We start from the raw sequence: 14,979 nt of genomic DNA on the forward strand, positions 1-14,979 counted from the left end.
CAAAAAGACAATGTGTTCTAATTTTTGCAATTATTTACAAATCATCATGAAGCACGAGTGTTTTATCTGGAAAAATAATTACAGTTCTTTTGATGACATTTCTGGATTGAATTGGTAGAATTTTTCAGACTAAGTACCAGAAGTCACTGTATCTGTAGCAGCCAAAGTGCTATTTCAGACCGAAATGTACAAAGAGCCTACTTCTTTCATCCTTAAACTAAGTGTATCATAGAACTGTGGTAATTTTTAATTCTGTACAGAATCAGGGTTGGAAAGGAGCAAAACTCCCTCATGATTTAGATCTGTAGTGACTTAAGAGCTAAAATATGCCTGGAAGATGTGATCTCCCTTGTCCATGGTTTGAGTATCACCGCAGGAAACGTGAACTGAACCTGCAAGGAAAATTGCCTTTTCATTGGGCAGAATCAATAGTTCCTTCTCCTATGGGGATATGCCACTGTATTATAGGTAAAGGGAAATGCGGTGCCCAGGAGCCCTAGAAATCTTGAAAGAGAGCAAAGTGAATATGCTCTCTGTAGAGCCAGAATACAGGTTATGGGGGACCACGATCTGGCATTAGGGGGACCTTGCTTAAGCAGCCCTGGAGACCCATGGCAATGCCATCTTTAGCCTGCAGGTGGCTGGACAACAAGCTGGTAAATTTTCAGGTGTTTTGTTGAGGATAGCTGTCACCACAGGGACAGAAATATCTCACTATGTAGTTTCTGTGTATGTTGAGAAAACAGACGTCATTCAAAATAATGTGTTACTGGCCAGTCCAAACTTCCAAAGTTACTCATCATGCCAAGGACAAACTAGGCGACTTTGCAAGAAGATGCTTAAGGTGAGCTCATTTCTTTGCAGATAATGTTCAGCAAGGATTGTTGAAGCAAACAGTCTAGGTAGGATATCAAATCAGCTCCTAGTAGTGTCCAAGGTGAGATACTGGGGTTAGCTTTAGAGATGTACAGGCTCTTGCAGAACTGCACAGATTAGACTGCAAGGGAAGAGAAGCCTAATTGCTACCTGCTGTATAATGACCATCACACTAATGCAGTTTCTCTGCTTATTAACCCAACCTACCCTTAACAACCATTCTGTGTGCTTGTGGACTCATTCCCCTTTCTTCTTCCTATGACATGAATATTTGCTGAATCTAAAAGTGCTGAACAGATGTGCATGCCTCCCTTTCTTCTACACCAGGTTTTCTTGCAAAGGAAACTTCGATGTACTCCAAATGGGAGAATAATTCTGCATCGGCAATGTAGGCAGCGTTGATAACTAGTATTATAGTACCACATAGGAAGATCTGATGTGCACTGACTTTACGCTGCAGGAATTTAGCATCGTCTCTATTCAGTGGTATTCAGCATCTCTCTCCAAATGTTCCTTGCCCATAACTAGACTCGACCAGAACTTGAGGTGAAGTCATGGAGCTTTCTGCATTTGCCTGGTGATCCCTCCTTAAGCATCATCATCGTGCAGGTTTCCAATACAAGATCACTCTATTTTCTAGTAATGTCGCAGAAGTTATAAAATTGTAATTCTGAAAAGAATTCAGTTGGTTTACATTCATTTCATACACTCACACTACAATCTATTCATTTCACAGAGTATGTTTTTGACCTCCTGTGGGCCAGATCCAATATCAATAGAAGGAAGGTCTTTCCTTCTGGACTCTGGCCTTTTTGGACGTGTCCAAATAGAAATTCAGATGTCTATGAGCCAGTGACACAGAAAACAGGCATAGGATGAGGGAAATCTATATTGAAAAGCTGTAATTCTGAAAGAGCTTGGGAGTCATGGTGGGTTATTAGTTAAACATGAACTTTAACTGTGCAGCCAAAAGATCTTGTGTTGACAGAATATTGAGTGAGGATAGAATCATAGAATCATTTAGGTTGGAAGAGACCTTTAAGGTCAATGAGTCCAATTGTTAACAGATACAGAAGCTATATATGTATTTTGTGCTGGCACAAGCATTCCTTGAATACCGTGTCCTGTTCTGTTGTCTATAACTGAAGGAGCATTTAAAAAAAAGTCAAGTGTTCCTCTAAAGCTGTAAAAATGACTAACCATATGTTTATGCTATATATTCTGGATTGCTGCAAGGTACTTCTACTGATTTATGAGCTGACCAAATAGTATGTGATCATATCAGGGCAGCACCATGTCCAAGCTAATACGCTTCCATTTCAGAATGATTTATTATTTCAGACTTGGTGACACACTGGCACTGTTAGAAAGTTTTTGGATAAGTTGGAGATTCAAGCATGTTTCCAGAATATACACCACAGAAATGTAATGTAGAACATATGGGCTACTGACACATTCAAGACAGTTCATTTGCTTGGTTTACCAAATACATGATTAAGTGACTTAATTGTAGTCTATAGCTATCTAAACAGAGAACAAAAAGTTGATAAAAGATCTCTTCAGTAAGTAGAGAAGAATATAAATAGAAGTCAAGGTGAAATACCTTTAAACTAGGAACCAGGTGAATACTTTGAACAGCTTTAGATGAAGAATCAGGTATATAACTAGCAGTGAGGACAGTTATTCCTGGATTGTTACAGAAAGTTTAAGATAAGTTATCAGACCTTTCTTCTGTGCTCTGGTTCTAATTTGCACTGTCTTTAGCATGATAAGTAAACTACATAAGTTTACAGTAGTCCCTCCTGTCTCAATCATCAGCTTATAAATTTACTGTTCTCTCTGAACTCCAAACCTCTGCTAGCTATTCAAGTGTTAAAGCAGCCTGAGCTCACATAGCAAGCAGGTCTTTTCTTGATTTAGTATGTTGTCCTACACAATTAGATTCTGAATCTAATTCTGATTGTCGTGGTTTGAGCCCACACAGCAACTAAGCACCACACAGCCACTCGCTCACTCCCCCCACAAGAGATGGGGGAGAGAATTGGAAGGGTAAAAGTGAGGAAACTCGTGGACTGAGATAAAGACAGTTTAATAGGTAAAGCAAAAGCCGCGCACGCGAGCAAAGCCAAACAAGGAATTCACTCACTACTTCCCATCGGCAGGCAGGTGTTCAGCCATCTCCAGGAAAGCAGGGCTCCATCACGCGTAACAGTTACTTGGGAAGACAAACGCCATCACTCCGAACGTCCCCCCCTTCCTCCTTCTTCCCCCAGATTTGTATGCTGAGCATGACGTCATATGGTGTGGAATATCCCTTTGGTCAGTTGGGGTCAGCTGTCCCAGCTGTGTCCCCTCCCAACTTCTTGTGCACCCCCAGCCTACTCACTGGTGGGGTGGTGTGAGGAGCAGAAAAGGCCTTGACTGTGTCAGCACTGCTCAGCAGTAACGAAAACATCCCTGTATTATCAACGCTGTTTTCAGCACAAATCCAAAACACAGCCCCATACTAGCTACTAGGAAGGACATTAACTCTATCCCAGCCAAAACCAGCACACTGATTCAGGCTGTCTGAATAGTGAAAATAAACTACTAATCTGCATTTTTTTTAGCCTGAATTGAGCCTAATGGTTTGTACAAGCACTAGCAAGTAGATGAGGCAGATTATGTTGTCGTTAAGATAGCACATTCACCTGAAAAGTAGCAAGTTCAGAGAGAACAGAATAAAAGATAGTCAAATCACTTTGAAAAAGGGGTGAAAATAAGATTATGTATATTTTGCAACAATGCATTGAATGGGAAAATATAAGGATTAAGGATAAACAGGGAAAAGAAAAATCATAATGGTGAAGATGCCAGATTAGAATTTATCTTTGAGTGAGATAGATGGAATGATGAAAACACAACATAACACAGCCAAGTACAGTGGACTATTCAGTACGAGTTTGAAAGGTAAACTCTCAGTATAAATTGGTCTGTGAAGGTACAGACATGCTTTTTCATAACAGCTGGATGTCTGAGGTGTTTTTTTGGCATTGGGCCTCATAATTCAAACCCTTTTTCTTATCAAGATCAAAGTAAACTTCTGTTCTGGAAATATTATGCCTTATTCTGTCCTTTCATACAATACAATTTGAGGATCAGCAGATTCTTCCATTTCTAGATTATCCCTTTAGATATTTTTGAAGGCTGTCAACTATCTTGATGTCAATGTGATTAGAATTAGGCAGAACCCGTACTCAGAGTGGTCATTTCTTAGGAAGTCTGCCAGACTTCAGGAGACATTACGTTTGTTACATTCTTCTGAATAAGTAACATTCCAAATAGATTAAATCCATTAAAATAATGGAGCATATCAGGAATGTGCAATCTAATCCAATATCTTACTATTACCGCAGCAGATGGCTGCTTGCCTAAAATTTTACATGTGATATATACCAGCCTATAGTAATATACCAGAAAACAGAATAAACTTACTATTTTTTCCCTTGCTGTTTTCAAGTGCTGACTTCCTTTTCTACGCTCGTACTAAAAATCTTAAAAGCAATATTTTTAATCTGTATAAACTATGACTTACCAGAAGCATGAAAAAATATTACATATAAAAAAAAAGATGAGCTTTTTACATTACAGTTAATTTGTTAGGATGCTTAACCACATTAGTCCCACCATTAGCATCTAGACAACAGAGTCCACGCTGTATGCCCCATGGACACTCTTATACCCTCACTAAAATGAGGGAATAAAGGATGGCTCAATTGTTGTTCAGGTCCTTCACTAATATAGGTAATCCAGGTATGGTTTCATACCAATAAGGAATGAAAGTTAGGTAATAGAATCACTATGGATAAAACATCTTAAAGAATTCCAGTTATTCTCAGGTAATTAAGTTTCCTTTCTCCACACGCATTCCTGTTTAAGGAGTCCAAATGCCCTTTTGGTTCTCTTCAACTTCCACAATAAACTCAGTTAAAATAATAATGCTGGTGAACATGCCGCCCCACAGCAGAATTTTATAAGCCTAATTTTTCCAGGAAAAACATAGGTACTTAGGACCCTTCTTGTGCCTATATAGGTTAGGAAGTTAATTTCATTGCTCTTTTTTGGAAGCATAAAGGTTCCTTTTTAAAGCCTCTTCAAGGCATCTTCAGATCTTGTTCCATTGTATTTTACGTTGTATAAAGACATACTGTTTCTCTCTCAAAGAATATACAGTCTAAACTCTCACAGTATAGATGGAAATGCAACATATCCTAATATTGTATTTACTTCATCACAAATTGTAGATATAGTCTATAGAATATTCAAATTCTTCATGTCATAATGAATGTCATGATTATATATATGAAAAGAGACTGTAAGAATAATTCATTGTTGATTGCAATACAACTCAGTGCTAAGGGCTAAAATTTATCTAAAATCCCCACTTGCTTAAACTAATCCTTTTTATAAGTATATTAATTACATCATCTTCAAGAGCATCTAACACCTCCCAATGTCTTAAGTATGCACTTTCTTAAGATCTAGAGAGGACCATATAGCTTGACAAATATTTAAAAAATAATAAGCTTTAGCAAACTAACTTTAGACTTTTTTTTTTTTTAATTTTGGCTACTGCATTTCCATTTATTCATAAGCTGACAACTAGACAGAATCTTAACTCTGGCTGAGCTTCAAACCTTGTCTGTTTTTTCAAAAGGATTCTAGCTCTGTCCCTCAACAAATAAAAAGACTATTTCTGGTGGGAGATGCATTACCAGTGAAATACTCAGTAAATGAAAAGCTTTTAATATTCACTGAAATAGAGATTCAGTTGACACATCCAATTCCTGTTGTTTGAGTGTTATTATTTGACTATTTTCTATCATTGTGCACATTTTCTTACTGGTATTTAAAGCAATCCATACCAGATCTCATCTCTAGTCCTAGTATTTAAAAAATAGGTCCAGAAAGGATCTCAGTAAGTTATGCAGTTCACTTATCTGACCCAGTAATACGTTTTTCTGAAAGCTGGTTTTCAGACTGTTTTTCATTTTCAAAGACTTCCTTAATACTCCAAGGCAATCTATTTCAGTGAGTCACAGCCCTCTCAATCCTTAGACAATTAGCCATGTTGAGCCTGAATCTTCCTTCTTGCAATCTACATCTGCTACTTCTTGTCCTAAACACTATGAACAGTGAAAGCATTATTCTGATTACTTTGCTCGTTGAAGCAGCCTTATTAAGCATTTAAAACCTTAGAATATCTCCCTTAAGTCTCATTTTCTTTAAACTCAGAAAAGTCTCTTGAATTAATTTTATCTTTCTCCTTCTCTTTAGGCCATGTCTTGCATATTTCCGGTCAGTCTCACTGGTCTGTACTGGAATTCTGCAATCTGTCTAATGGACAGATATTTTTCCTGGGGTGTGACATCTGAAATTAGAAACAGTATTTTGGTAACGCCTTATTTATGATGAATAGAACAAAATGATTACAAGCCCATTCTTCAAGATAAATAGGAGGGCTTCTTCATTCACTTCTTTGACTGAGAGAAAGCTTAGTTAATATATGAGTCAGATAAATTGGCAATACCACAGAGATTAATTCTAGTAGGATGAATATCATGACAAAAGAAAGAGGGGTATACTACGTCCATTTGAATGACCACATATAGGAGCAATTTTTCACATCTAACTGGCACAGGTGACAAAGTCTGCAGTCTGCTCCCCATGTGCAATAAGTAATGTCAAGCTTTGGATTTTTGGTATAAAACTTGCATTCTAAGATAAGCATTAGTCTTTGTTTTATATGCAAGTAAAATGAAAAGACTTTGATCTGATTCAAGGTGCAAAGGGTTCTGCTGATCTGGAGAGATGAGTCAGAAGTGACTCATCACCTGTTTTTTGGCAAGATGTTTGTTTTGGCATGGACAAATCACAAGGTGAATGGTAGGAATAATTTGAAACATTATGCTCTCTCACCATTATTTAAAGGCTCTATTGGTTTAATGTTACACATTTCTATTTTTCTGAAACCTCACAGATAAACCAGAAGGCAGAACATTTCTCCTCTGTATAAGATTTTTACTCTCTTTACTTACATTTCACAGATGGTAACATTCTGCCAGATAATAGCCTGCGTAGTAGAACCTATCATAGACACCAGTTGCTGTCACCTGTGATCTCTTGAAGTACAGAAATCAAAAGATGACTCACAGTGTACAGATTCCAAAAGAAACCTTCGGTCAAACATTTCTGATTGTGTTGTGCCCTTTTTAAAGGGTGTCTGTAGTGTCACATAGAACCAAATAAGTGTCAATCACTTAAATACATTAAGTATCCATTATTCAGTATCCTGACTGTATCACAACAATGGCATTTAAAGTCAGCCAATTTCTGGACAGATGTTTCAATCTCAGTACCAAAGGAAAACAATTTCTTTACTGGAACCACTTTCTATAGCTTAATGCTATTATTAACAAAACAAGCAATTGCTAGTACTTTTTTTTTTTTTTTTAGTATTGCAGATAACAGAAATGAGACTAACCAGAAGTATTATTTCAAGTCGAAGCCAGAAATGTCTTAGAGAAATGTGAGTAACAGATGGACAACAAAACCATTAAGACAAATTGCTCAGTTAAGAGTTATGTATCTATTGGCTTGATTCATAAGGATGCAGGGGGTGTACACTATGCCAGGAGGGTCACTGCCAACTAGAAACTCAAGTGCACTGGAATGTTTATCCTATAGCAGCTTAGTCCATAAGCTTTCTTTCCTCTTTCCTCCGAAATACAAGACGTTATTCTTTCTCATTTAGCAGAGGACAAAAGTACTAACTGATTATGGCCCTATTAAATTAAGACCAGATAGGGACCAGTTAACAGTTGTGTTCTTTTGCCAGCTTCATCTCTGAGAATCTGCAGTATGATTCTTATAGCAAGTTAAAGGCTTACTTCAGAAAATATCGAAAAGAAAATTCTTCATTGCAAAAATTAAAGCAATTTGTTACCTCATTTGCCTTAACACAGACATGAAGCAGCACGTTGTCCAGAAACACAATTCTGAAGAAAGCTGGAGGAAAAAAAGCAACATAAAACACTGCCTTGATCATACTTTTTGTACCTCATTGAATCAACTTTGTATATTTATTTTCTCTCATCTAATCTTTATTGGCCACAGAAAAATCAATTTTCTTAAACTTGCATCACAACTTAAGTTATGATAATTGTATCACTGTTAGTAGTATAATTTAATTTTAATTTCTATTTTCATTTCATTTCTAACAATCCAAATATTCTGACTTACCAAAGATATCCTGTTTCCGTATTCTTTTGAAGACAATGAACTGGCTTGAAACAATAAACAGTGTCTTTCTTCTGAATAAGAACATATCTTTTGTGTGTGTGTGTATGCCATCCTTACATTTCCTTTCTAATTCTCATCACCTAAGCTAATTCCATCCTTTTACTCCAAAACATGTGTCTCAGACTGGGATTCCTGATCTCACACTCACCAGCGTATGAGACACTTCCAATTCTGCACCTCTCACACCTTCTCAAATGTTTTTTGGACAAAAGGGAAAGCACTGCCCTGTGAATGTTAGTGCCACACACTGGATTACCTCAAATTCTGTGTATACTTTTAGAGGAACCAGAAGCCCAGCCTCAACTATGGCTGCCCAGGAGGAAGCACCAAAGCTAAAAGTGAGCTCTTGAATTCCGCTAACTCCTTTTGTTGATTCACCTGCCAGTGATTGTGGTTAAAATTGAATGCAAGCAGTACAGAGAAGAAATGGTTCTATGCACAAAGCAAATCAGGTCTTGCGCAAACTTTGTTAATTTGGACTTACCTTAAGTAATGTTACACTGGTTCTTTCATTTTGAATCTTAGACTCAGTGTCTAACTTTGTCATGGAGGAAGAACTCACAGGAACAGGATCCAAGGAGTTCATTTTGACTAGTTTAGCACCACCGTAACATCCGGAGGTCTCCAGAAGCATGGAGGGAATTGGGTCCTTACAGAAAACTTTCTAGTCTAGTTCTGTATGCACTGTATGCATAGGAGCGAGTAACCCAACATACATTGTAAAAGAAGGCAATGAGGAGATGGGAGAGTCTTGATAGGAAAGGGGCTGAAGACTTTACTTAAACCTGAGAATATTTATCCATATAAGGTATATCTACTGTAGCAGCATAAACTTCAGTGTCAGCTGTGGCCTACTTCTTGACAAAAAAAAGCGGAGAGTGTTGCTTTAGAAAGTATTTTAAGTGTGTTCTTTTGTGTGCTTTTCTGTGCTCCTTAGCATCCCTTGCTAGCTGTGAATTGAAGCGTGATCACAGATTTAAGTTGGTTCTCATTTCTCAGTGGGTTGTTACCAGAATAAGAGTGATATGCCTTATATGGAAATATATTATTGTTGACAACAGCTCAATCAACATTCAAATGACCCTCCACTACCATTTTTGAAAGATTAAGACACCTTCAGTTACAGTTACATCCACTTCTGCAAACATGCCCTGAACCAACCTTTGATGTCATTTGTACATTCTTTTCCCCTTCCTCTTAGAGTAACAATTAGTCACATATTACGTATACATAAATAACAGTCATTTTAAGGTGGATTTTGAATACATTCATAATTAAACATATCTTTGAAGCAAGCTATTGTAACTTGAAAATATCTAATTGGAAATACATATTAGCATTATAGCTTATTAAACACTGAGGTTTGCTACTTGTTTCTGAATTTAAAAATTGCTTCACTATTTCTAAAGAGTTTAAGGAAAACCTGAGATAAGAAAGTTGCTGGCAAAGTTGTCACCAGATATAAATGCTGCCACTGCTTTAGTAGAAGAAAAAATGTTATTTTTACCTTCTTATTCTTTCTTTATATTAGTGTTTAATAATAATTCTTTAAAAGGAAACTAAATGGAAAACTGTCATGTAAAATAATATAACAGTAACTTTAGACAAGCTCATTTGCATCTTTTTTCAGTCAAAGCAAAATGAAATTAAACAGTATTAAAGTGATTTTTTTTATATATATACAAACACATAGGCTAAACACAAAATGCTGAGAATACAGCATACTGAAACAAGCATGATTTCTGTAGTCTTCAAATTATCTGTTAGGAAAATATATGAACAACAAATGTAAAATACAAGTGAATGATCAGTAAGTGCCAGCTTCAATAGTGCAACATTTTATTAATGACAGAAATATCTGGTTTTAACACTGCTCGTGTTACAAAAAACGCAGTGATAGTAATAATGGCAGCAAAGGGGGATTTGGCACGGCATATATAAAATAGCAAAAGCACGTCTCAGTGGTCTTCTAAATGGATCAACAAAAAGCTTATTAGTGGAAAATAAAAAAATAATTCCTTTCAGTTATTTAAACTGGCCAAAGAGCAGAATAAAAATTTGTTTGTGTAAAATAGTGCAATACAATTTACACAAGGTTATCTTAGGAATGTTACCTTTTTTTCAAGTCAACTGATGTAAATGTAAACACAAATATGCTAAGATACATTTAGCAACTTGCACACGTGTGCATTTGTTTTTATTCAATTCAACTGCACAGCATATAAATGTTTAGTACTAAAAGCTGCACTTTTAAAACTAGCTTTATTTGTGGCTTGCTTACATACTTGTATTCTAATTTATGCTCTTTTTTTTTTTTTTTTAATTAGACCTACAATGGTAGTGTTCCTAAAAATACATTTGTGTGGAATGTCTAAGTTTCTTATTTAAAAACTCAACAATCTAAAATGTAATATAGTACAGTGATGTTTATCTTACTATTAGGCTTTAAATGAAGTTTTCACGTTCTGCTTTCCATATGTATATTTCAGGATGTACATCAAACTTGAAGGCAATATAAGCTATGTCTGTGATGGGAGGAAAGATGGGGGGGCACATTAAAATACACTAGCCATTTTGAAACAGTAGTTTATGTCTTTTTTAAAAAAAAAAAATCTTTAATTCTCCTAAAGTTTTACATACAAAGAATAAATGAAATATGATCTTATTTCCTTAAAATTTAATACCGGAAATCGGTGCAAGATAAAAATCTATGATGTGGTTGACTTGTTTTTAAACAGGAACCTGAGTAAGGGCAGGAAATATAGTATTATGACTAAAAGAATAAAATTCCTTAATAATTTAAGTAGCTGAACAGGTTTTTAATGTTCTACCACAAAACAGCAAGGCAACAGATGATAATGACCTTGTATTCAATGAATTATCATGAACACCCACTGCAAACCTGAATATTTTCTGCAAAAATAAAACATCAGATTATGCACAATAATAAAAAGCATCAGAAATAGATGCACCTGGATTTTTTTTCTTTTTTAAACCACAAATATCAGAATTCAGCATTTATGTCACAGTCCTTAAACAGTTGCTCTGAGATGACTACATTAAGCACACTACTGCACTAAGTAGACACCCCACAACAGGCTTGCACTGCAACAGTAACATAGTTTTCATATAGGCACAGACTTTTCCTTATTCATGTTCAAAAACAACATGAAATAAACAACTCAAGACTATTAGGATTCAACCCACATTTCCTTGTTAGCAAAAAGTTCTTGCCACTTTGGTAATTGAAGTCACTGAATGTTTTTAAAAATTGCAGGTACCTCAAGGAAAATAAGAGTTCCATATTCAGCAAGGCAGCATTATATCAGGATATTTTATACCAACTAAGGCATAAAGAACTTTGCATCAGGATATACAATACTCAATCTTTGAATAAAGTTTCATATTCTGTGTGGCAAAAGTGCATAGGAGTGGGATTCCACTAGAGCAGAAAGAATCCTCTCACAGTATTAAGGCCTTTCAATTTTATGTGAACTGTGTCAGGCTAAAGTCAGCACAGTGGAAAAAAAAACCAGGCTATCATCATACTGGACACCACTGAAGTTTTCTTAGCATGTCTTGTCTTCTCCTAGTTGTCGCTCATCTTCTTCATCAGCTTCCTCAATAACCTGAATTTCATCTGCTTGAGGTAAAGATGAGATCTCAGTCAGCAGTTTAGCTCCTTCAGCTTTATTTTTTTCTTCCTCTTCAATCGCTTTCTTCCATATTTTGTGATTTTCACTGAGATGGTGCAATAGCTGGCAAAATATTTGTCTACCTTTTTTTCTTTGAGCTTCTGTAAAATTATAAGCATATTTGATTGTTTGAGATTCAAAGTAATTGTATTTTACATATACAAAACCAATGGCACGTTGTAAGAGAGATGTAAATTTGAGCAAAAACCATGGATGCTTATTCAGAATATTTAAATAGTGACATGGCAAAAGATAACAATGAGTTTCTGTTTCAAATTGCAAGTCCCCCAGTATTAGCAAAAATTTTATTAAAAGTAAAATTTATAAAGCAGCATAATCGCAAAATCTACAATATTTGTACTATACAATTTCAACCATCATTGCTATGTCTCAATCTATTAAATGACAACCATATGCGCTAACTGAAATACAGAAACTTACTTAAAATAAGATCATCTTCTGTTTCTTCATCATCACTCTCTAACTGTGCTCCATCATCATCTTCCGTACTTTCTGCATCCTCCTCCTCTTCATCAACCCATTGCCCTGGAAGCAACCCAGCTGCATTATAGGAATTGCAAAGGGGGCCAACTATGTGAGTGATGAAAGATTCTTGCAGTTTTGCAAGCTGTGGGGAAGAACGATCCATGAAGGGGCTTATAGGTAATCCAAGACTTGCTTCTTCATCACCCTGAAAAAGGAAATGAAAAAAAACTATCAGAACTTCTCACAAAATCAACTTTAAATTTTTATTTTAAAGATTATTTTTAAGGAACCAAGTAAGCATCACATGGATTGTATCTTTTTACTAGAGGCAATAATAGTATAGACTAAGTGAACTAAAATATAATTAGGCCAGTTTAAAATAAAGACACATTATGGCTCAGAATTGCATAGCCCATAATCCTCCCTTCAGCTTTGCTGCAAGATACCCTTGTGCATGGATGGAGGCCTAGTTCTACTGGACGTGCTATTCCTCTGCCTTTACAGGACGGCTTCAGGGTTGGCAGAGATTTGACTTCAATTGCTGAGCTGATGAACAGAGAAAATGGGAAAGTAATCAGCTACAGTAAGGTATTCTGGTAAATGGCTTCCCCCAAAAGCCATAGAAGAATGCAATGAACTATAACATCCAGAATAAAGTGGTTTGGTTTTGGGTTTTTTCCCATTTTATAAATTGAACAAGAAAAAATTGAACAGTTGCTCATACACAACTCTGAGTTATAATCAGTTATCTCAGCACTTCTGTGGACCTTATGGTTTTATGAAAAAGGTTTTCCTAAAGGAGCAACTTAGAATACTAAGGTCTTACAGTAAGTGTAAGCACTTCAAATTATTATTGCTATTGCTTAATTCTTCCAAGAGATTTTGTTGTTTACTTTTATCTTCCTAGTTTGAAAAATATTTTTCAATCCTTGGTTGTTGCCTCATAAATAGTTAACTCCTCAGAAAGTTGACTACAGAAAAATAACAGAGTAGAAATGTAGAATATATTTTGGGGGGCTTACAGAAGTTGTAAATGTAAAAATAGGCAACAAATTTTCAGACTTTTTTCCAGTTAAACTTGATAGGATTATTTATCAAAGTTCCACTGTAAAAATCTCATTTACATTTTAATACTTAGTTACTAATGTGTATTTTTAATATTTAATTTTGAAAGTTTTGAAGTATCTTCTGTCTTTGCACTAAGAGTTAGCTGAATATACATTTCCAGTCTTGTGGATTCTATACATATTCTTTGACCTGGAAACATACCAGCGAACTCAACTTCCCAAAGTGGAAGAAGATATTTTGGTTTATCAGCATTTACATTTTAATACTTAGTTACTAATGTGTATTTTTAATATTTAATTTTGAAAGTTTTGAAGTATCTTCTGTCTTTGCACTAAGAGTTAGCTGAATATACATTTCCAGTCTTGTGGATTCTATACATATTCTTTGACCTGGAAACATACCAGCGAACTCAACTTCCCAAAGTGGAAGAAGATATTTTGGTTTATCAGCATCATCCTAAGAAAAAAAAAACCAAAAGAGAATAAACTAATATCTGAAAAATGGACAACATTGGCAGGGGGGTTGTTTTCAAGCTTCTAACACAACTGATAGGAAGTAAAAGATTATGTTAGTATGCTACCTATAAAAATAATTTTTTGGTATTCAGAAAGAGAAGATGGAAATACCTTACCTGAAGATTTAACACAAGGATTAATGTTTAATTTGGTTATACATTTGGTAATGCAAAGAGTTGATCATCTGCCTGTCATTAAAAAAGAGTAAATTACACTTTCCATACCCACCTGTTCATAAAATTCATTAACAATGCCTTCTGTCCATTTCAGGTGCAGCTCTCTAACTTTTGCTGGACCATTAATATCTGCCAGTTTGATGCATATTTGACAGACCAGTAGGCGATCATTTTCATTGCTCCATTCTATACCTTGACTGTTGATATCACTGACCTAGGTTGAGCACATACATTTTTAAAAATTAAGTTAAAACTATTCATCAATGTTTTTGGAGGTTTTTTTCAGGCTTTGCACAACAGACACTTACATTAATTTTTCTATATAATTTTTTGTCTTATATAGTTAAAAAAAGTCATTTACTGTCTCTCAGAAGATGGAAATGTGAGATATGATTGAGTTCTCCTGTGGGTCCCTATGTCATATCTGCTAGGCTTATTAGGCAATCTACAAAACAATCTACAATTGGTTCGTATAAATGAAATACTCTATTTGCATTTTTTTAGTAACTTAAATTTAAATAATATAAAACTTTAAATGCAAGTTATTAATACTAACAACTACTAAGTAGCAACACTAACATCGGTATATCATGCCCAGCTCAGTGCAGACACTAAAATGTAACAAACCTTGGCATTTATTTCTGCAAGAAAATCAAAATGCTTCTTGAGATCTGTAGCAAGGATTGCTTCAATCACTAAGAAACGAAAACGCTTAAATTCTACATGATCAAGATTTGATAAAAAGTTGTATTCTGGCCGTGATAAGAAAAGATTCCAGGCAGAAGCAGCATGGTGATTTTCTAAGACTGATCTGTCAGTGTA

The 14,979-nt window shown here is 35.5% G+C and overlaps 1 protein-coding gene across 1 annotated transcript in view; it reads right to left on the reverse strand.

Annotated features, from left to right (window-relative positions):
• Nucleotides 1–11,020: 11,020 nt before the first annotated feature.
• Nucleotides 11,021–14,979, reverse strand: part of PDE3B (phosphodiesterase 3B) — a 109,686-nt gene continuing 105,727 nt past the window's right edge. Inside the window, exons 14-17 of the mRNA XM_009288896.1 lie at nucleotides 14,785–14,979; nucleotides 14,210–14,371; nucleotides 12,354–12,603; nucleotides 11,021–12,013 (exon numbers count right to left, since the gene is read on the reverse strand). The exon at nucleotides 14,785–14,979 is cut by the window's right edge and continues 7 nt beyond it. Of these exons, the coding sequence (XP_009287171.1) occupies nucleotides 11,787–12,013; nucleotides 12,354–12,603; nucleotides 14,210–14,371; nucleotides 14,785–14,979 (834 nt within the window). The 3' untranslated portion in view covers nucleotides 11,021–11,786. The remainder of the gene's footprint in view (nucleotides 12,014–12,353; nucleotides 12,604–14,209; nucleotides 14,372–14,784) is intronic.

This window comes from Aptenodytes forsteri, unplaced genomic scaffold (assembly GCF_000699145.1).
Source record: "Aptenodytes forsteri isolate BGI_AS27 unplaced genomic scaffold, ASM69914v1 Scaffold8, whole genome shotgun sequence".
In the NCBI taxonomy this organism is placed as follows: Eukaryota; Metazoa; Chordata; class Aves; order Sphenisciformes; family Spheniscidae; genus Aptenodytes; species Aptenodytes forsteri.